A 24,946-nucleotide genomic window follows, 5' to 3' on the forward strand; every position below is an offset into this window, starting at 1 on the left:
TTTTTATAACATTTCGAAAAGCTATCGTTCTCTCGAAAATGTCAGGAAAATAGAAAGATTCCCCCATAAACGGCATTTATTGGAATATTCTCGAATACACTAGACACGTTGTCATTTGTCGGCCTATTTATGTATAGTTTTCAAATAAACGCTAGATTATCGATAGTATATGTGTACTTATGCACGCTATAGAAGCGGGCTGAAAAATCTATTCTCTCATTTCCTCAACATCACACACACACACACACATACACACACGGCACATGCTGATATCTCAGTGAATACAGCTCTGATTATCCTAAAACTGGTAACATAGACTCCTTACCTTAGATCAGATGTTCTCCAAAAATTATTATTATTATTCCAATTCCTGATCGCCATTCCAAATATCGATCGTGTTTATTGATTGATTATTGGCTGCTGTAAATATATATTCCACGCTGCTTTCCGACTCGCGATCACTTCCCTCATCATCAGATCCCTCGCCAGCATAATGGAGCCAGTTGGCTCCCCCCACAGGGATCCAGCAGTATAATCGAATGGCCTGCAGTTACACAGGGATAGACGATAGGGGGCGGTATTTTACCATCGGAGCTCCTAGAGGGTCTGCTGTACCAACGGGAGACTCGGTTTATGAAATATGAATTCAGATCACTATAAAAAAAAACGACAATTTGCTTCGTCGGCACTCAACGGGGGGCATGATAAGACGACAATACACGTCGCTGGCACTCAAAGTGTTAAGGCACGACGTGGAGGCGAGGAACCACCGACTCGCACCTGCAAGTTGATTATTCTGCTTATAACATGGTCATTTGCCAATCATATTAAATAACAGCATTTGCAAATTTTTGGTGAACGTTTTGCACTTTTCTTTTTCTCCCTTCAGTTATTTTTATTATACATTTTATTTATATATATATATAATATATTTTATGTATTTTTAATTTTTACTCATCTTTTGTACTATATTTTACAATTTCTTTCAGTTACTCTGCTTACTGTATGTCATGATCATGTTTGTTCTTGTTATGTGCTGCTTTAAAAAAAAAAAGTGCTTGTGTTATGTACAGTATAGGACTCCTACCTGTTGATCCGTGGGGTGGAGGGATGGATGGCAAAAAAAAATTAAAAAAGGGGAAATGGTGAATGGTATACGATCTTGTATTTCACTAAACTAATAAATTAAATAAAATAGCATTCACCCAGACTATGGTATAATACATTTTAAGTATTGTTACACTTCAAGGTTAAAAACTGAGTCAATATAATTTACTTAGTTGCCATAGTTACTTACTGTTTAGCACACAACACCAGGAGAAATAACACATTCAAAACCCAATGACTAAGGACTAAGCAGTTACAAGTAGACTGGGTGATGTGAATATTTACACGGATATTGTAATAAGCAAATGGAAATATACTATCTTCAAAATATGTCTATACTACTATGCACTCAAGCCTCTAGCACTCAACCTCGACACTGTTTGACAAACAATGTTACTGACCCTTAGCTGCCAGAGTTGTACCCTTCCTTCCTGCTGACTTGTTGTACAGAACTTGTAAGTCGCTTTGGATAAAAGCATCAGCTGCAGTGGGTCGTAGCAGCCCCCACTCTTTCTCTATTTCTCTATTCTTTATTTTTTGTAAATGTTTTTATTTTCACTTTTTCAAAACATACATAGAACAAGACATCTCTACTCTTTCTTGTGTCTTCTGCAACTTTCTGTTCTTGATTTTGATGTTCATTACTATTACTGCTGCTATTATGACCTCTTCTGCCAGTAGCTCCCCTCCCACCTGTTGCAATGACACCCGGATTTCCCCAACAGGATTCATAAAGAAACAACTTCACTTTAATATAGGGGGAAACTAAATGGTGTAATTTAGAGAGATCTATGTTTCTGTCGATCGCTACGAACGATCGTTGATTATGTCCCTGACGGAAAACTTTGTTGCCATCTGCAATAAATTATATCTGTTTTTATCTAATAAAATTAAGTTTTCAGTCTGTTCACCTCATTCCAATACTTTTAATTGCAGTAAAATGGGATTATCAAGCAAAGAAAACCATTTTAAATTATTATTATTATTATAATTTGTTTTAAATATCAACACTTGGCACCAGTGTATCAATAACGTGTCACAAGAGGAAGTGCGACGATACATTGCAGTGTACATTTTTTTGTCCTAACCCCACAGTTAGTGGTGTCACTGGTGTGTGACTGTGTTTTTGCTCTCTCTCTCTCTCTCTCTCTCTCTCTCTCTCTCTCTCTCTCTCTCTCTCTCTCTCTCTCTCTCTCTCTCTTCTCTCTCTCCCTCTCTCTCTCTCTCTCTCTCTCTCTCTCAGCTCGTCGTGGGAGACAATCTTCAGTAAGAGCAGCGAGGTGGTCTCTCCACAGGAGCTCCAGTGCTGCCGGCGTCTGGTCCAGTTGTGCCGCGACTGCCTGCTGGTCGTCTACAAGTTCGTCAGCGAGTCGCGCGGCTCACTGAGCAGCCTGAGTCCAGAGTGGGACGACACCAGGTGAGGAGGAGGAGGGGGAGGGGGAGGATGAGGAGGAGGACGTACAGTAGTCGAACTCTCTCCTTCATCACTAGTGTCCGGTATCCGTTTAAAGGAACACGCCGACATTATGGGAAATGCGCTCTCCGTCTTCTCCAGAGTCAGACAAGAGGATAGATATCTGTGTCTTCAGTAGAAAGCTATCCGGCTGCAAGCTAGCCTAGCTTAGCACAGATGAATGGAGGCGGATACGGACCACTAGCCTAACAAAAAATTGTTGTTTTTGTCTGTGTATTTATCTTTTGAGTGTAGGCTGTAATGGAAACGTGGATCTGAGGTTTGGGGGGTTGTTTAGACCAGTGTGCTCCAGGGGTTTCCAGGGGGTGTCCAGCTAAATGTTGAATTTTAATTGCACTAATGATCTCTTCACCAGAAGTAAACACAATGGAAGAACCACTCTCTCTCCCCCTGTTATCACCACACCTACAGACAGTTATGGAATTGTCAACTAAATCATATCCAACCACAAATATCTTCTCAGATGGGGGTCCGTGGCCTATTGCATGCCACTGGTTTAGACTGGTCTGCTGATTTAGCTGTACAGCTGATTGGATGAACTGTTCCTTTAACGCCTAAAGCAATGCTAACCTTTACATGCTGTTTTCAACAATGCTGAGAGGTTTTGTGTGTGCTTCTTTTCTGCCTTGCACTTCAGCACACACACACACACACACACAATCACACCACGTGTAAGTGCACATGAACGCACTTGACAACATAGATACATACATATAGACACACCACACACATGAACTTGAATCTCACTCGAAACCTTTCCATGTCGACACAGGACCTTTCTCGGGAACCAGTGTTAAGAAAATACTAATTAAAACCACAAAAAAAGCACCATAGAAATCCCGTCTTCGAAAAAGACCCCAACCCTGTAGGAAAAATAATTATTCTATTTTTAAGGTCCGTCCCCCCAAGGAGTCGGCGAATGAACTTTTAAAGAACTTTTTGTGCTGTTAACAGGAAATAATGACCCGCAGATTAGCGCTCAGGTTAGCCAGGGGCCCCCCGAGGCCTGCTTAATTCAATTAGAGCTCAGATATGCCGCAAATGACCTTAACGAGAGAGAGAGAGAGAGAGAGAGAGAGAGAGAGAGAGAGAGAGAGAGAGAGAGCGAGAGAGAGAGAGAGAGAGAGAGAGAGAGAGATCTTTTTTCTCTTCCTGGGGCCTGGCTTTACATGATTCATAACTCCGACGCATATTTTAACAGGCTTCACTTGGCTCCTTTAAAGACCTCCATTGTTAAAAGAAAGAAAAAAAAGGAAAGGAGAGTGTTTTTCTGTTCTTTCACAGGCTTAACGCTAACAGGTGCCGAGCTACAAGACGCCGTTTGGACTAAATTGACGTCATTATCGTGGGTGTTGTTTTTATCTGTAGCCTAGTTCCTTCAGGAGGGTTGATTTAAGTGGGCAGTGAGAGTGAGTGGATTTATCAGTGTTGAAGGCGGGGATTTACGGGACGGAGCTGAAAGAGCATCCTGTGGCGTCGCATAGATGAAAACAGTGGTGTCCGTACTGTGTGTGGGCTTTCTGTCTGTCTCCTCCATTAGTGTGCGCTGGTCTGCGCCTCCTTATCTTCTTCTCTGTGTGTGTGTGTGTGTGTGTGTGTGTGTGTGTGTGTGTGTGTGTGTGTGTGTGTGTGTGTGTGTGTGTGTGTGTGTGTGTCTATATCTTGTGTGTGTGTACAAAAGCCTACCATTGGCTGCTGGACCAGCCTCTCCCCATGGCTCCGCCTCTTCTTCTACCGCTGCCGCCGCTGCTTCCTCCTCTTCCTCCTCCGTCACGTCGCCCGTTGACGCAGGTCTCTGCTTGGTTTAGTTCCACTAAACCCACCCACCCACCCGTTCTGTCTCTGTGTTTGCCCCCCCATTCACCTCTCTCTGCTACTGGCTCTGCCTGCCTCACAGACACCGCTTGGCTGCAACCTGCTTCTCACTAATTGTCACTCTGGCTGCATCAATCAACAGTCTAACATAACCCTCTCTCCCTCCTCGCGCTTCACTAACAAATAAGTGGCAGCTTGATTGATTGATTGATTGATTGATTGGTTGGTTGGTCGGTTGGTCGGTCGGTTGGTTGATTGAGTGATTGATTGATTGATTGGCTGATGTGTAGGGATGGAATGCGTGTCGGCCCGTAAGGATCTTGTGTAAACCGGGGTCCATGCTATACGTGATGGGAGTCGAAGGACAAGGACAGTGTAACTGAGACTGTTTGGAGCGCCGCCCGTCACCCGGCAACCGCTCAGGGCGACGTCTCGCCCCGCCAACCACTCTTGCTCTCTCCTTGTCACGAGCAGACTCACAGTGTAGCCGCCGCACGGCGTGCTTTGCACAACAGTTGCCCATCACCTCTCCTCCACCTCCGTCAGGCACCTGAAGCCAGACCGCCGACACCCCTTCAGTCCTCAGACGGCAGAGAGAGGCATTTAGGATCATTTAGCTCCACTGGCCACATACTGTAGGCTTTGCCTGGTCGGGATGAGGAACTGTGTATGTACTGTACTGTATGCATGGGTGGGTGGGTGGGTGGGTGGGTGGGTCGGTGTGTGTGTGTGTGCACCTGTCAATTCCCTCTGCAAAGACTCAGACCTACGCAGCTCCCTGTGAGATGTTACCCAGATGCTCACACTCAGTGACCTGTGCCGCCTGCAGCCTTAACTTACTAATGCACACACACACACATGCAGATCATATAACATAATGAGCCAAATTCTGGTCCAAAGAATTGACTAATTGCATGATGATAAAAATGATAAATCACACAGGCTCAAGGACATAGTCCTGTGCACACACATACAGTACCCGTGCGTGGACACATACACACACACACACACACACACACACACACACACACACACACACACACACACACACACACACACACACACACACACACACACACACACACACACACACACACACACACACACACACACACACACACACACACACACACAGTGTTACACCCACACAGCTCTGGGCAGCCCTCGAGACAACATCGGAGTGGGTCTGGCTGCCTGGGATCTTGGGGGGGGGGGGGGGGGCATCCATCGTTGACCACACATGCCTGCTCTTGTTCAACTCCTTAGCACAGGTGTGTGGAAAGCCACGTGGGTCTTGGAGACCTTTCAGTGTGTCTGTGTGGGCAGAAGAGAGAGAGATGAACCGGCCCAGTGACTCCTCTAATGACTTGAGTGACTTGTCGCTGACCAAAGACAATTTGCCCGGTAATGACGGAAGTTTCCGACCCCTGTTTACTTTCATCTGTCAGGGGGGGGGGGGAAACTTGCGGGATTAATTAGGGTTAATTGGGTGTGCGTTGGTGGGAACGTGAGTTTGGTGATAGCCTTCAGCTCCCCGCCCCCACCCCCACCCCCACCCGCTTGGCATCCGATCGTTAACGACCTCTCCCCATCTCTCAGTCATGCCACTGCATTTTGTCTGTGTGCTCCCGGCTAATTCGCCGTGGCAGTCGAGGCGCAATTGGAAGACATTTAGGAGCGGCACCGAGGCCCAGCAGGAATGGCGGGTTGGATGGCGGTACACAGGGCTCGGGTTTTGCATGTAATGAGTGGAACGAGGGAAGCCTCTCTCTCTCTCTCCCTCTCTCCCTCCCTCCCCCCCTCTCTCTCTCCCTCTCCCCCCCCCCCCCCTCTCTCTCTCTCTCTCTCTCTGTTCATTGACGGATCGAAGTGAAGTAGAAACCCATGCTGAGGCTGCTCCCCCGGATTTCAGGCGCGCATGTTGTTGCCTGAGATCTCCGCCATGATCAAAAACCTGGAAGACGCCGAACGAGTGTCCAATTAAAGATCGCCTGCAGAGGCGGCGGCCGGGAGAGTACCGTAATATAATAGAACTGGTCCCTTCTGTGTGAGAGTACCGTAATATAATAGAACTGGTACCTTCTGTGTGAGAGTACCGTAATATAATATAACTGGTACCTTCTGTGTGAGAGTACCGTAATATAATAGAACTGGTACCTTCTGTGTGAGAGTACCGTAATATAATATAACTGGTACCTTCTGTGTGAGAGTACCGTAATATAATAGAACTGGTACCTTCTGTGTGAGAGTACCGTAATATAATAGAACTGGTCCCTTCTGTGTGAGAGTACCGTAATATAATATAACTGGTACCTTCTGTGTGAGAGTACCGTAATATAATAGAACTGGTCCCTTCTGTGTGAGAGTACCGTAATATAATAGAACTGGTCCCTTCTGTGTGAGAGTACCGTAATATAATAGAACTGGTCCCTTCTGCGTGAGAGTACCGTAATATAATAGAACTGGTACCTTCTGTGTGAGAGTACCGTAATATAATAGAACTGGTCCCTTCTGCGTGAGAGTACCGTAATATAATATAACTGGTACCTTCTAGGCGGTTAGGTGGCCGAGCGGAGATTGCGTTCGTCACCAGCCCCGGAGCTGAGCTGGATTTGCCTGTTCGAATCCAGCTCACAGCTCCGGGGTTGTCACCAGCTTGGCTGGCCGTCTGCACTGATACAATTGGCTGTATCAGAGGGTGGGAGAAGCTGGCGGGGTGGGTCCGGGTCGTTGTAAACAGCGACTCCTACAGTTCGGTCGGGGCGCCTGCTAAGCGCGGATTGGACGTGAGGGGGATAGTGTGGTCCTCCCACACGCTACGCCCTCTCAATGAGAATCCGCGCTGCCAGGTGAAAAGAAGCGGTGATTGGCTGGACGTGTGTCGGAGGAAGCACGTGGTAGCCTCCACTCTCCCAGATGATCTGACTGTGGGGGGTAAGTGCGCAGCGACCAGGAAGGGACTGGGAATTGGCATACGACTAACATTGGGATGGGAGAAAATCGGCGGAAAATGGAGGGGGAAAAAGACCAAAAAAAAAAAAAAAAAAAAGAACTGGTACCTTCTGTGTGAGAGTACCGTAATATAATAGAACTGGTCCCTTCTGTGTGAGAGTACCGTAATATAATAGAACTGGTCCCTTCTGTGTGAGAGTACCGTAATATAATAGAACTGGTACCTTCTGTGTGAGAGTACCGTAATATAATAGAACTGGTCCCTTCTGTGTACAGAACATTGTCAAAGTGAAGCGCAAAGGAGCTCCTGAAGAGAAAGCTCATGTTCAGCAGCCGATGCATGTTCAATATTTGACTTTCATTTTCTTTTTTCTCCACGAGTGGCATTTCCATGCCTTGCATGTGCGAGGAGGCCTTATGGAGATAGGGGGAGAGCTAGAGAGACGTCACACTACAAAGCCACGGACAGATCCCAGGTCCAATATACCAGCCTGGCTCTGGAGAGATCGCACACAGCAGAGTGGTGGAATGAGCGTAGGGGAAAAATATGATACGAAAAACCTAAAGGGGATGAATCCAAAATGTGACACGAAATCCCGCGACTCGCTCCGCCGTGCGTCTTAAATGTCACTTCTGCGACCGTGTCTCAGAAGCGTCTCAGCCTACGGGGTGGGGGGAGGGGGGGGGGGGGGGGGGGACAAAACCAAACAATGAATGTACTGAATGTACTAGTCATCGTGGCAAAGTACATGCTGGCCTTCTCCGCCTCTCTTCTTCTACCGGAGAGTATCTGACTCTGGTGGGGCGCCGGGGCTAAGACGCGGCGGCAACACCCCGCGGCCCACTTGAAGCCGTTTCAAGGACATTCTGGTTGAACTAAATGAAGTTAATTTGAATCCATGCTAACTCTCCTGGGTGTGGGATGTGTCGAGGCGGGTTCCCAAAGCGCCAGGCTTCTTTTTCTTCTCTTTCTTCTCTTTTTTTAATTTTTTTTATTTCCCTTTCCGGTCGACTTTAGAAGAAGCCGCTCGGCTAATTTGTCCAGAAGCTATTTCACAGGGGGAGAGAGAGAGAGAGAGGGAGAGAGAGATTGTCAGGGAGAAATACGGTATTTCTCAGCCCGGCTTAAACGAAGATCTTATTTTCACACTATTGTAATCCATAGCCCCGGTAATGGCTGCCGTTTTGAAAATTTCAACAACATCCAACCATTAGGCCTACTTCACTCCTGCGGTGGTGCGTCGGCGAGAGGTCTGAATGGTAGATGCACCATGCAGTCGGCGAAATGGTCTCCCGGAGACTCTTTTACAATCAGGTGCTTCCAATTGGTCAATGTTGAGGACGTGGAAATACTCTCCCTGTTTCGTGCACACACTGAATGAACCCTGTAGGATCTAGTGGCTATTTTAATTTAAAATTGTTTAAAAAGAAGAAAAAAAAGCCCCACTCTCGATCAGAGTGTTACCCTGCCTGGCCTTCTCCAGGTCTTTTGATCATTTCATCCGGCATCGCTGTTGACAACCAATCCGACTCATCCGGCGAATAAAGGAGCAGATAACGGGGAAAGACGCAGACGTGCGCCTCCCTCCCTCACCCACTCACCCACCCACCCACTCACTCACTCACTCACTCACTCACTCACTCCCTCACTTGTCTAAAACACCTGACACTGGTCTCATTCTCAGGTACTGGAACGCTGTTAGCAGGAGCTGCCTCACTGCTCTGTCTCGGTGGAAGGTGTCATAGAAAGGTGTTAGACAGGTACTGCCCGTCTGTGCCCGCGGAACGATAGGTGAGGATTTCCCCTTCATGATCCCTAACAGTTTCAAGGTGAACCAGTGTCAAGGTTCTCCTGCAGTGCCCGCTGTAGAGTATAATAAAGCACATCAATAGCATAAAGTGACTTTTATAAGATGATAAATGTTGCACGTTGCCCCCATCCATACATCACTGTGGTAGCATCATCTAAAATGCATCACATCATGTCTCCCTGTCTGCCTTCTAAGCCTCTGGATGGAGAGATGGGATGCGACTGGAACCTCTCTTTATAATAATGCAATGACTGGCCATAATTAACTGACGAGGTTTAGGAATGACTAATGCTAGCTGATCATGAAAATGGCTCGACGTTCACAGTGCATTGTAGTGTAACAGAAGGGGGGCGTACATGTGGGTTGCTGTAACGTGGGTCAAATACACCCCGATCTCTTCACGTGACCTTTAGTCTGTCTAATCCTCTCATTATGTCCATCCTCTCCCTTCATCTCCCCTCCCCTCTCTCTCTCTTTCCCCCCTCTCTCACCCTCTCTCTCTCTCTCTCTCTCTCTCTCTCTCTCTCTCTCTCTCTCTCTCTCTCTCTATCTCTCTCCCCCCCAGGTCTCTCTCTCTCTCTCTCCCTCTCTCTCCCTCCCTTTCTCTCTATCTCTCTCTCTATCTCTCTCTCTATCTCTCTCTAGGTATCTCCTGCCAGTGACCTCTCAGTTCATCGTGAAGTCCTCCAGCTTGCTCCTCCGTCGCGCCCCGCTCCCGCAGCCTCTTCTCCGGCAGGCTGGGCCAGTTCTGAGGTCGCCACGGCAACCGCGACCCCAGGTCCTCGACGACATATGACCTTTTGAAACCTCAAACCTCAAACCTTGACCTCCTCCAACTCCCGGCTGACCTCCCAGTCCCAGAAAAGTCGGATATCCAAGTTTTTCGGGGGGCCAGTATTTGGGGCCAGGATGGACCCTGGCCCTCGGCCAAAGCCCCCTGTGGTGGACCCATGAAGGCCCCGAGCAGCGCACAGGAGGAATGGATTGTCCCTGCTGCCTCAGCTTACTCCAGCCTAGTCTAGCCCAGTCTCTCTCTCTCTCTCTCTCTCTCTCTCTCTCTCTCTCTCTCTCTCTCTCTCTCTCTCTCTCTCTCTCTCTCTCTCTCTCTCTCTCATTGTACTTGCTGTATTATACCTGCTCGTTGTACAGTTACAGTACAAGTCATGGTACTGTAAATGGAAAGAATAACTAATACTAAACAATGCAAGGATTGTCTATTTATTTATTTATTTATTTATTTATATATTTATTTTATTTATTTTGTAAGATATTCCATGAATGCGACGAATGCTGGCGCAAGAATGCTGATGTGGAATGAGATTAAACAAAGCTATCCCTTCTTTGAGAAAGTGGATGTAAAAACAAACTAACTAAAACAAACAACAACATGCTTATGCTGGCCATGACCAATTCATTTAGTCTGTTTTAATAGATCTGATAACTTATGTCAGAGGCTTTATGTTTTTCTTTTTTCAATGTTCTTAACAAGTCACTCTTGTCTCCGTTTTTTACAGTCCAAAGTACAATAGAGAAGTGCCCTGAGGAAAAAAAGAAAGAAACCTTTAAAATGTTGAACTTTTTTAATGCTAGCTTAACATTTTTAGCCGTGTGGTAATGAGTGAGCAACATGATGTCTAGACTGTGGATTTAGCGAGCCAAGGCCTCTCTGCTTCACGGACAACCAGTTGAATTCTGGAGCCACGGCGCGAGGAGCCAAGCCGACTCTTGTGTCTCGGAGAGCATTCTATTGTAATAATAATGCACTTTGCAGTATGTCACAGAAAGGGAATTTAAAGACATTGCCCTATGGGGCGTGAAGTAGTTTATTTTCTTTGCATGCATAGATTTTATTCTCTCATCCAGATGTAGGCCATTAGAGACAGCCATGGAAAATACTTGAATTCCTCCACGTTGTCATTATTTAGCGTGTCTTTTCATTGGCTGCACTCACACAAACACACAACACTTGACTCTAGATCTGTGTCCTCACAGGTACATGTGTTTCGCGTCGCGTAAGGATCGTACGGCACGCCGATCGATGGCGCGTGGTGAGGAGGGACACGCCGTTTAACCCTTTTAACCCCCTTAACTATCCGATATTATCGGCCGATATTGGCATTCAAATGTGATATCGGAAAATATCGGTATCGGTTTAAAAAAAAATTAAAATGATTTTAAATTTTTTTTATAACCTTTATTTACCCAGGCAAGCAAGTAAGAACAAATTCTGATTTTATTTATTGTCAAAAGTATGCATAATGTTGTGTTAATTCCACAACAAGAGATATGTAATGTTAATTACCTGAAATGATTCCGTTTTTTGGGGGGGGGGGGGGGGGACCCTGCATATATCGGTATCGGTTGATATCGGTTGATATCGGTATTGGAAATTAAGAGTTGGACAATATCGGTATATCGGTATCGGTAAAAAAGCCAATATCGAGCATCCCTACCCTTAACCCTTTTACTACCACACTAGAGAAGGTTAACCCTTTCACTACCACACACACAGTTAACCTTCTCTAGTGTGGTAGTGAAAGGGCTAACCTTCTGTAGTGTTTTAGCGAAAGCGTTAACCCTTTGTAGTGTGGTAGTGAACGGGTTAAAGCCGGTTCGGTCGCACCGTATTGTAACCTGCGAGGAGTCGTCAGCCACGCCTGTGTTTTCACAGCTGCCTGCATCCCATCTAAACCCTGTAACGCTGGTACAAGTGCCAGTGCAAACAGCAATGTGCCAACGTTCTGCACATCTACTTAATGTGTTCAATTTGGCTTTAATTAAGGTTTGTGTGTGATTAATTACCACCACTTTAGTATGTATATGCTATTAAGGAGTAACTCAGTATTACATGTTTAGATAGACCGTACTATTGTTTACTACCCCATGGTTCTGTGTTGGTTACGGTTTTTAAAAGGTAGTAGTATGCCAACAGATAACAATTTTCTAACAATTCTGACTTAAGTACTGTATTACAACAATTATGTGCTAAAATCGCTGATACCACATTTTAACTCAACATCAACTTCACAATGCCAAATATGATTTTGCCTGAAAAAAATATTTTGTTGTTATTTTAGGTATGCAATATTTTTTTTATTTTACATAGCAATAAAATGCTTAAACATGAATTTCATGTTTTCGTCCCTTGTTGTTCTCTTGGATACAAATGCAGTTGTCTTATTTGGTCATTTTTCATCATGTTACCTTATTATGTGAACCCTGTAATTACCCGTAATTAGACAATTACTTCACCAATTAGCTCCTTGTTGGAGTATAACGTGTTCATTACCACGTCGTCCCAATTAGTTACACAAGATAATATCTGTGAGCTGGAGAGGGGAAAATGTATTAAAAGAAATGAAACTGAATTAATAATCGATATTGGACTGGAGTCCTATAGTACTGGGACTATTGGGTATCTATTGGGTATCCATTTGGTATCTATTCCTCCCACTGTCCCTGTCCCAGTCCCAAGCTATGACTACGAGCATCAGGCTCAGAGCCGCATCACATCCCCCCCCAGGGGCCCCTGTGGACAGACCGGGTATAACCAGCAGCCCTGTCTTGTTCCGTCCCTAGCTCGTCTTGACCCGAAAGGTCCTCCCTGTGTCTGTGTGTGTGTGTATGTGTATGTACAGTATGTATGTGTGTATGTACAGTATGTGTGTGTGTGTGTGTGCTCTTTGCACAGAAGAACAGAGCGGCAGGCTTTTATTTAGAGTCCGGCTTCCTCTGACCTTTTCCACCCCTCCTCCGTCTCTCTCTGTCTCTATCTCGCTCCCTCCCTCTCTTACTGTCAACAGAAGAGGTGGAGGGCGCGACCTTCGAGAGCTCTGCCTCCACGCGGCGGCACTTTGCAGACCAGACGGAGGAGCGCTGGACGCTGACAGCCTGGCGCTGCCCGCCTGCGACCCCCGGCACGTCGTCCAAAAATATCTCCCTCAACCCCCCCCCCCCCCTCCCCCCGATCCCTCTATCCCTTCCTCCCTCACCTGTCTGCACGCCAGGCAGATTCTTCGCGGCCTGTCCAGCCATGTTTTCCTCCCCTCCCAGAGTCCCCGCAGATGACCCAGTTTTCTAAAACCTAAGCCTCCATCCCTGCTCTGCGAGGAGACCAGAGGATCAACTGGGGGGCAGAGCAGAGAGGTGGATGTTCAGATGAGATAAGGCAGAAAGACACCATGCAGACACACACACACCATGCAGACACACACACACCATGCAGACACACACACCATGCAGACACACACACCATGCAGACACACACACCATGCAGACACACACACACACCATGCAGACACACACATGATGCAGACACACACATGATGCAGACACACACACCATGCAGACACACACACCATGCAGACACACACACACCATGCAGACACACACATGATGCAGACACACACATGATGCAGACACACACACCATGCAGACACACACACCATGCAGACACACACACCATGCACACACACCCACACCATGCAGACACCCACACCATGCAGACACACACCATGCAGACACACACACCATGCAGACACACACACACCATGCAGACACACACACCATGCAGGCAGACACACACCATGTAGACACACACATGATGCAGACACACACCATGTAGACACACACCATGCAGACACACACCATGCAGACACACACCATGCAGACACACACCATGCAGACACACACACACCATGCAGACACACACACCATGCAGACACACACACCATGCAGACACACAAAGTGCAGACACACACACCATGTAGACACACAGCATGCATACACACAGCATGCAGACACACAGCATGCAGACACACACCATGTAGACACACAGCATGCATACACACACCATGCAGACACACAGCATGCAGACACACACCATGTAGACACACAGCATGCATACACACACCATGCAGACACACAGCATGCAGACACACAGCATGCAGACACACATCATGCAGACACACACCATGCAGACACACACCACATATACACACAGCATGCAGACACACAGCATGCAGACACACAGCATGCAGACACACAGCATGCAGACACACACCATGCAGACACACAACATGCAGACACACAGCATGCAGACACACACCATGCAGACACACAGCATGCAGACACACACCATGCAGACACACAACATGCAGACACACAACATGCAGACACACAGCATGCAGACACACACCATGCAGACACACACCATGCAGACACTCACACACAATAAAGACACACACACCATGCACACACACACACACCATGTAGACACACACCATGCAGACACTGTAGACACACATATGATGCAGACACACACACCATGTAGACACACACACCACACAGATACACACCATGTATACACACACCATGTAGACACACACACACACCACACAGACACACACCATGTATACACACACCATGTAGACACACCATGCACACACACACCATGTAGACACACACCATGCAGACACTGTAGACACACATATGATGCAGACACACACACCATGTAGACACACACACCACACAGATACACACCATGTATACACACACCATGTAGACACACACACCACACAGACACACACACCATGCAGACACACACACCATGTAGACACACACCACAGACACACACACCATACAGACACACACCATGTAGACACAATGCAGACACACACACCACACACACTACGCAGACACACACAGCATGTATACACACAGCATGCAGATGCACACACCATGCAGACACACACCACACAGATGCAGACACACACCATGCAGACACACCACACAGATGCAAACACACACCATGCAGACACACACCATGCAGATGCAGACACACACCATGCAGACACACACCATGTAGACACACCATGCAGATGCAGACACACACCATGCAGATGCAGACACACACCATGCAGATGCAGACACACACCATGTATACACACCATGCAGACACACACCATGTAAACACACAGCATGCAGACACACACCATATCGACACAGAGCATGCATACACACACACACCATGCAGACACACACCATGTAGACACACAGCATGCAGACACACACACCATGCAGACACACACCATGTAGACACACAGCATGCAGACACATACACCATGCAGACACACACCACGCAGACGCACACACCATGTAGACATACACTATGCAGACACTCACACACAATAAAGACACACACACCATGCAGACACACACACCATGCAGACACACACCATGCAGACACACACCATGTAGACACACACACCACACAGACACACACCATGTAGACACACACACCACACAGACACACACCATGCAGACACACACCATGTAGACACACACCATGTTGACACACACACCATGTATACACACAACATGCAGCCACACACACCACACACACAGGGGGCGTCGTTTTGGTATGGCAAGGTATGGCACTCGCCATACCTTGGCAAATAAAAATAAAATAAATATATATATATATATATATATTTTTTTTTTTATAAAAAATTTGAATGTTGATTTAGAATTTGAATGTCAACATTATGAACGAAGCTTCAAACTATTCGGTACAGCCCTAGCATGTTTTGATATTGTCAATTATCTCACTTTTAGGTGACTTTTACTAGGTGACTAACTCAAATATGCTGCAAAAAAAAATTAAGGAAAATGGACATACAGACGTTTTTTAATCAAAGGGCAGCAGAGACAAGTGATACAGGGACACAGGTAAGGTCTTACAATGGCTTAGTGATTATAACAGTGCAGTTCAGCATTCATTCAGCATTTGTGAACGTGTTTTTAATACTACATTCTGTTAAACACACACCTCAAAACCGTACCTAAGGAAAATTGGCTCAATTGCAAGAAAAATAATAGACAGTTATGATATTACATTCTGCTCAGCATAATTTGTATGCAAAATATTGTGGTTCCCTGCTTTAGTCTGTTGACACATTTCTATACTAAATGCTTTTGTAGTCCTGTGTCATACCTAAATGTCATATATATGAATTGTATAGAAACAACTCACCAAAAGTGACTATTGCACAACTGATTTGACAAAAAATAATCCACCAAGGGGGGGAAACCCACCCTTCACCCCCCACCCTCCCTCCTCGCCATACCTTGGCTTTTACTGAAATGACGCCACTGCACACAGACACACACCATGTAGAGATACACACCGGTGCACATGCACAGATTGAGAGGGGGGAGCTCCGGCGATGATTAAAACATTTGTGTGTGTGTGCTCTCAATCCGCTATTTGAAAGGACACAGGGATGAAAAGAGTTTGATGTCTACTGTAATTGAATTGAATTGAATTGAAAACCTTTATTTATCCCCAAGGGGAGATTCAGATGTCCATCACAGCATAACAGCAATTTAAAAACAGTAAAAACAGTTAATGGAAACAGTTAATACATAACATACACTTATTAGTATGTGTTAAAAACAAGATGGGCAGGGCGGCCGGGTAGCGTAGCGGACTAAGCGTCTGTCTACCACCGCAGAGACAGTGGGATCGAATCCAGCTGCGGTACCTCCGGCTTGGTCGGCCGTCCATACTGACACAATTGGCAGTGTCAGCGGGTGGGAAAGCCGGTGGGGTGGGTCCTGGTCATTGTAAACAGCGACTCCTACAGTTCGGTCGGGGCGCCTGCACAGCGAGGGAAGGATCTGGGGGAGGTAGTGTGATCCTTCCACACGTTACACTCCCCCAGTGAGAGTCCGCGCTGCCAGGTGAAAAGAAGCGGTGGGCTGGCTACACATGTGTCGGAGGAAGCATGTGATAGTCTCCGCCCTCCCAGACCGACAGTAGGGGGTAGAGTGCGCAACGACCAGGAAGGGGATTGGGAATTGGCATAACGACTAACATTGGGATGGGAGAAAAACAGAAAAAAGAAGGGGGAAAAAGATAATAATTTTTTATTTTTTTTAAAGATGGACAAATAGCTACATAGGGATAAAAAATAGCTAAAAGTGGTGAAAGAAAAAGAAACGAGTCCAATCATGATGTTAAATAATTAAATTAATGTGTTACAGTCCACAACCCAGCTCCTCCAGTCCACGGCAGTTAGCCCATCCTGGCCCTGCCTGGTTGTGGAGCCTGATTGCCACCGGCATAAAGGACTGCCCGAAGCGCTTTATGGTATGTCGGGGGGGGGAGGGATAAGTCTGTGGCTAAACGTGGACCGCATTGCGGTCAGCTCATCATAGAGGGGGTGGCAGGGGTTCTCAATGATAGCTTCCTCCTCGTCCTCCCCTCTGCCACCACCTCCAGACTGTCACAGCTGAGTGAGGTGCCCTGCATGTCTGTCCTGCTTCTTATTGCTGTTCATTCTAACTTCTAATAGGGGCGGGACGATACATCAATCTAATTATCAATGATCCAATAGGATTGATTCAACGTAAAAAGATCGGTTCATATCGATACTCTTATTTTGAAAATCCCGTGGCGAGTCTCATATATGCCCAACAACAACAGCAGTAGCATGTGAAACGCCCGTCTGTGTAGACCACAGGCACCAGGTAGCCCCCAAGGACCACATGAGGTGCCCGCGGCAAGCATGTGTGTATAAAGTGTTGAATATTGATATTATCTGTTTCCCACCTTGTTCAGTTATTGTTGATAATTGTAGTGAGAAATCATTAACGTGATCAGTATCTTCACAAATATGAGTATCATTTATCATTGATAATAATATATAACTAAAGTCAAACTGAGAAAATTTGTTATTTCAGAAGAGTGTATCAAACTGGTAGCCCTTCGTATGACTCAGTACCCATGAAGTAGCTCTTAGTTTCAAAAAGTATGGTGACCCCTGGTGTAGACGTTACAGCAGGGCTACAGAGTGCGCCTATTTGGTCGCATTTTGACCCAAAATAAGTGCCTGCTTTAAAAAAAAAAAAAATTAACGTGTCAAATGCATCTAACATGCTTTGCATCCTCGCCATTCCTTTATGCCCACGTCGCGTTAAAGACCTAAACTAACGTTAGCTGCTTAAAAATGGTTGTAGGAACGGTTTGGGAGAGGGAGGTATAGGGAGGGGTTTTAGGTTGTGTGTTGTGATTTCCAAAAATGTTTACTTAAAGTTTAAAGCTCAATATATCAAAACGTGGCAATTTCCAGTGAACAGGAGGTCTACGGTATTTGTATTAAAAAAAACAATAGATTGTTTTTCATTTAAATGTCTGGAAGCGCTCAAAAAAAAATGTCAAATGATATTTTCATTGCCTTTTTTGAGTTGATCTAAATGTTACTGATTGTGTTAAATGGGCATATGATATCGTCTCATATCGATCACAGGTACCTGAATCGAATCGTATCGTACCGTGGCAGACTTTGTGATATCGGCTTTGTGATATGTGATATACAAAGCACTAAATGGAACAGGACCAAGCTACATTGCAAATTCTAACTATGTGCCTCCTAGAACATTGCGATCATCTACTGGTCTATTGAAGGTTCCAAGCCACAGTCTAAGGAAAATCGAGGATGCAGCCTTTGCAAACTATGCACCAAAGTTATGGAACACACTACCTATGGACATTAGGGAAGCTAGATCTCTTAATATTTTCTAAAATAAACTAAAAACCTCTTCACCATAGCCTTCTAATACACTCCGCTGTTGATTGTACTGTAGCACTATTTTACTCTGTCCATTCTATTGCATAATTTTACTATCTATTCTATTCTATTATTTTATTGCACTGTATTATTTTACTCTGTGTCGTAGAAAATATCATCATGTCATTATAGATCTGTGTTGAGATATCATTTTATCTTTGTACAGCTTGACTGGTTATGGCCAGCTAGTATAATGTGTGTGTGTGTGTCTCTTTAAAAGGTCCAAAGTACCAAGGTTATCTTCCCAGCCAGCCAAAGCAAGGTTGTGTTATTACTCCCCTACTGAGAACCCAGTTTGTTTATACTTTCATCATCATATCTGATGTATAATGTTACGTCTTGCAAGTGTGTATTAATGTACGTTCTGCCCAGACCTCTTGGTCACTTTGCTGGTCAGACTCTTATGTGCGAACATGAGGTATCTGATTGTAAACTGAACTTCCATTTGTGGCCACAGATGAAATAAACTATGTTTTCTATTTTTAATAACGACTCAGAATGATTTATACAAACGGCTCATCTTTTTGTCCTTTAACATTTTCCATAACATCTGTCTATTACTTTTTATTACAGGTTCAAAACTGTCAGGTATTAAACTGTGTGGGTATCAAACAAGAGACTGTCAGGCTTTAAAACGGTGTAGGACCCAGGCCTAGAACTGCAGCCTGAGAGAGGGAACTGCGCCCTGAGAGGGAGGTTTGCCCTGAGTGGGAGGTTTGAAGGGTCAAAGTGGGTATAAAACAGGAGGGAAGACTGTCAAGTTTTAAACTGTGGATACCAAACAGAGAAGGTAAAGACGACTTTGAACTGTTGAACAGTAATCCAGAACTATTTTATTGCACTGTACATTTTTTTAATATTTTATCTATTCTATTCTACTATTTTATTGGACTGCACTATTGCACTATTTTACTGTCTATTTTATCTTACTCTTTTTATTATTGTCTATTTAAAACTGAATCAAACCATAAACAAGGTGGCCTGTTGGGATGTTAGATCCTAATGTGAAAAACTGTGATTTTATATGTCTGCACTTTATGTGATCATTTTATGCCTGTCTTTTTCTGTTGTGAAGCACTTTGAGCTGCAGTTTATGAAAGGTGCTATACAAATAAATTGTATTATTATTATCGGCAAATATCGTATCGTTGTCCAAAGAATCAATATTGTATCGTATCGTGATGAAACTGGTGATTCCCACCCCTAACTTCTAATACCTGGAGGGTTCTACTGCTATGTCTTTTCATATCACAAAAACATCTATTTTTTGGATCCAAACATTCCTGTGTGTGTTGGGTGGGGGGTAGATGTGTACTATTGGCTACTCATAGTAGGTATCTGGCAGGCTTCTCACATCTGTTCAGTGATGTGTATTTGTTGTGTGGGCTCACACCTGTCTGTGTACCAACATCCATCTGTGTGTGTGTGTGTTTATACACTAGGGGACACGCGCATTCGCGCAATGACACCCATCATAAGACATTATCAGAGGCGTGTGGTTTGCAACATCTTTCCTCACAGCAGGACGGCCTGATTACAGCCGACAGATGAACCCATAGGAAAACACATCAACCTCCTGCTTGGCCCAGTGGGTGAGTTTGTTTGCCACCTACAACTGTTTACGTTACCGCATTTCACACCCCTCTCTAAATGCTTAAAGGGGAATGTCGCCCATGTGTTAAAATCCAACCAGAGTGCAAATGTGGCAGTAAAGTGCAACAGCAATATACAATGTACAGGTGATTAAACTGGCTACAAAATATACAAAGTACTACTGAGTGTAGTGCTAATCAGACTGGGTATACAGATTTGTAGTATAATATGTACAGTGATACAGGTATAAAGACAGGTAGTAATCATACTGGCCAGCAGCGTAACTAGTAAGAGTAGGATATGTACAAGGGACTATATGTAAGTACAGACAGAGGATAGGTATATAGTACAGCGGATAGCAAAACAATTGTGCACTTTTTCATAAAAGTATGAAACTTCTACCATAGTACGTTTATACCATGAGGTTTATTTTCAGATGTGGAGGGAAGTCAGATTTGACCTCTGAGGCCCGGGAGAGGTCAAATCCAAGATGGCCGCCCAAAATATTCAAAAATTCATCATTTTCATAGCGTTCACAACGTGTGTGTGTGTGTGTGGCGTTAGGCGCTGAGCGCGGCACGAATAAATTATTTTTCAGCCCGCTTTTGTATCGTGCATAAGAACACAAATACTCATGATAATCTAGCGTTTATTTGAAAACGATTCATAAATCATTCGGAAAATGACAACGTGTTTTGTGTATTCCAGTAAATGGCTATTATCGCGGAATATTTTTTTCTTTCTAGAAATCTCCAAAACTATACTCGTATTCCAAACGGTATAAAACTGAAATTTACTGATGAATAAATAATCCGTTTCGTACATGTTGACTGCAAGCAAGTCATTGATAAGTGACAGGTGTATTAGACACAGCCATAATTTAAGATATAGTTTAATCGCTCGCAAATGTGCTCGTCCTCCCATTGATTAACATGCTGGCATCCAAGCGATAAATCGTCATATCCGGCTAGCACACAATGTGTTAAGGTATCATTTCCTACCAACTGCAGGGTGCCCATTCTGTTGGTGATACCTTTGAGACCAATAGCATTCAATAAAATGCATTTAGATCAATGTGGAGGTGAAATTATGCAGACAAAGGGAGGTAAACAGTGCAAACAGGTAGTTTATTTCCAAAATAATAACAGTAATAATGATGTTAATAATGATTATAACAACAATAATGGCAATAATAATAATAATTATCATAAGTTATACTAATTTATTATTAAACTTTTTAATATGTTTTTAATTTTTTAACTGATTCATACATAACCTTTCATTGGTCATAAGGTCGCTTTACAAAACAAAAACCATCAAGGGACGGAGAAGCAGAGAACTAAAGATCTAAAATCTTAACAGTCCCCAGAACAGAAACAGAGATCTGTACACTTAAGTGCAGCTTTGACACAGGAGCACCATCCAGTGCACCCTTTCTGGCAGTTGCAGCGGACCAGCTCATGGCAAGACTTTGCTGCTTCAGGGAGAGTGGTCCAGAGTGGCTGCCACCCAGTTGTTTCTTTTGTCCAGCCCCAGGCAGATGGCTCTGGCATCTCTGGATCCAGGACCAGTGACTGGTTCCAAATCATGGCCTGATAGCAAGTCTGCTTGATGTGCTGTATGAGGGCTGCCTGGGTTGGAGGGATGTTCTCTAATGTCCTGGACTTCTGGGAGAAGAGCTGTTTCCTGGCGTCATTCACATCCATGCTCTCACTGGTTCGGTCATACATAAGCACCACAAATCGTTCCAAAAGTACCCTTGAATCTTCACTGACCTCACTTGGCATGCACAGGAGTTCCTGGAAAGCATCAGTGACCTCTGAGAAAGACTTCCAAGTCTCCCAGGCACTCTCCTTTCCTCGGCCAGCAAATGCAGACAGTGTCGCACCCAGTGAAAGCATGAAAGACAGGGAGAGTCAGACACTTGACTGGATCCATTGTGGCAACCATTTGATGAATGGCAATGAACCGGAAACTCGACCCAACACCAAAGGAAACCCACAGTTCATCAGGAGCTATTCTGCTAAAAGAAGACACTGACAAAACCACCACATCTGTGTCAATGGTGCGTATGGTCACTTTCCTACAACCCTTCTGCACAGCATCTGCCACATGCAGAAGAAGCCGAGTGTCAGCCTCCTCCTGCGTACATGGGGCAAGGCAGGCCACACATGAGTCAGCAGGAAAGCAGAGGACTCCAGTTCCATCTGTTGCGTACAGTTCCTTGCCCTGTGCTAGAGGCAGATGTACGGCTTCTGGTGTCAGGAAGGAAAACAACTCTGTTTTGTTTTCATCACACCGAAGGAAGTCTTTCCCGTTCTTGGGCATCACAGTGAGGGGAGCCACTCTTTTCCTTGTGCCTTTTCCCCTCTTCTGTCTTGTGGAGGATTTCAGGCTGGCAGACAGGTATACATCCCAGACAAGGTCAACACGGGCACTTACCTCTAGTTGAGCAGCGATGTACTGTATGGTGCAAACACTGTTTCACCATACTCCTGGAATGTTCTTGATGTCTTTGGATTCAGCATTTGAACTACAGTTGCACCATCTAGAATCACTGCATCAGACTTAGGGACACTCTTGTTTTCCAGCAGATTTGACTCCAGGCAGCGAAGTAGATCTGCTTTAACCCCAAACCGAAGTTTTCCTCCAGTTGATAGAGCTGGGGGTGCTGCCTGGTTTTCGTGGGGAAATAAATGGTTGATGTCTCCATCTTGTGTTTGGCACAGTGGCAACTTGTTCTTTGGAAGTGTTTGTGTGAGAGGTGTTGTACACTTCCAGCCTTTGTGTCACACACTCGGTGTACTGCTCCTCACCAAGGGTCTTGATCCTTCTCACAGTGTCGGCTACTCTGGTATCCATGATGTCTCTTGTGTCAATGACTAGAATATCTTGGCTGTGTTCTAGAAATGGATTCCCCATCTCTTCCAGCACAGTCACAAGTGCCTTAACCTCCTTCAGGAATGCTTCTTGCACTGCAGGTTGCTGGTCATGGTGATGGTGTCTAGAGTCACTAGGTCCACGCTGTTGCTTTGTTGCTTGTTCTTCAAACTCTTTAGTGATCCTAGCTATTTCTGGCCCTGCTATCATCCAGTGTCTGAGTGCTCCGGGATTGCCAGTCAGTCCAATAGCCCCACCAGAACCTTTGACCATGCCATTGTTTTGTTCATTGCACTGGTCAAGTGCCATGGCAGAAAACGTGTTGCTGGTTTTGTGCACCACAAAATTTCCAGACCTGAATTCTGCTAGGACATCTGGGTGTCTTTCCGCAAGCGTCATCATGTCACGGATGTGTACGGGAAGCCATCTGCTGTAGTGTGTGTGATCAAGGGCAAACATCCAGGTCATGATCTGTGTCAGGGATTCCACATACAGCTGGAAGTTGCCTTCACGAATGGACCGGATGTACAGGGTACTACATGGTACCACAGAGTACTACTTGGTACTGCATGGCATTACAGGGTACTACATGGCTTACACAGCTCTACATGGCACTACATGGATCTACAAGGCACCACAGGGTACTACATGGCACTACAGGGTACTACGGGGTACTACATGGCACTATGGGGTACTATAGGGTACTACATGGCACTACGGGGTACTACATGACACTACAGGGTACTACATGTCTGCTCCTTTGCAGCACCACAAACATGGGAACTCTCTAACTCTTCCCCCCCCCCTCTCCCCCCCCCCCCCTCCCTCCCCCTTCTCTCTGAGTACCCGTCTCCTGGCGCTGACCAAGGTGATGGATGCCTCGGGGTCTTGGCCAAGCTTGTAGTGACTGCTCTACATGCACCTCCGAGGCATTGGATCAGTTATTCACCGCCGTCTGTCCGTGGTCCTGTCAACTGATTAACAGACTGTTAACAGATTAACAGTCAACGCGGTTTCATTGCTGGGTTAAGTACTTCTATTCTATTCACATAATACGCTTACTTCATATATCTACTCCATTCACATATATGCCTACCACTTGTATCTATTGCTATGTCCGCCTACTACAATCTCATGAGCTGTCTAACGCCTGTCCCGTCTCCCTGTCTTCCTATGACCTGCTGTCCTGGAGTGTTGACCGGAGTGTTGGACGTCCCGTGACGAAGGCCGGGAGATTGCGACCCCCTCTGCGTGCCCCCCTGTCTTCGGAGGTCTCGTAGTGGTGACCGGAGTGCCGGATGTCCCGCGATGATGTCGGGGAGTTCGCGACCCTCTCTGCGCCACCCCCCTTCCCCCTGTCTCCGGCTGTCCCTGAGCAACGACCGGAGTGTTGAATGTCCCGTGACTAAGACGGGGAGGACGTGACCCTCTTGCGCTGCCCCTGTGCTTCAAATAGATCCGCTATCAACTCTATCTTTAATCTTTCAAAATGTTCAATTGCTATCGCTATTAGCTCTATCTTTAATTTTTCAAAATGTACAGTTGCTATTGCATGCACTCATCTGTGTTTCACCACACACATGAGTGCATGCTTACCAACTGTCCGTCTGCAACACTACTATCACCGACATCTAAGAAGGGAGATCCCCCCTTGAACGGCCCTTCTAAGGTTTCTCTCCTCC

At 45.5% G+C, this 24,946-nt stretch overlaps 1 protein-coding gene across 1 annotated transcript in view; it reads left to right on the forward strand.

The window, feature by feature from the left end:
- Positions 1 to 9,911, forward strand: part of ttll7 (tubulin tyrosine ligase-like family, member 7) — a gene marked incomplete at both ends in the record, with an annotated part of 162,172 nt that extends 152,261 nt beyond the window's left edge. The window contains 3 exon segments of the mRNA XM_084308467.1: positions 2,351 to 2,524; positions 9,805 to 9,849; positions 9,851 to 9,911. Coding sequence (XP_084164593.1) covers positions 2,351 to 2,524; positions 9,805 to 9,849; positions 9,851 to 9,911 — 280 coding nt within the window.
- Between the last annotated feature and the right edge of the window lie 15,035 nt (positions 9,912 to 24,946).

This window comes from Notolepis coatsorum (genome assembly GCF_963971535.1).
Source record: "Notolepis coatsorum genome assembly, chromosome: 2".
NCBI lineage: Eukaryota > Metazoa > Chordata > Actinopteri > Aulopiformes > Paralepididae > Notolepis > Notolepis coatsorum.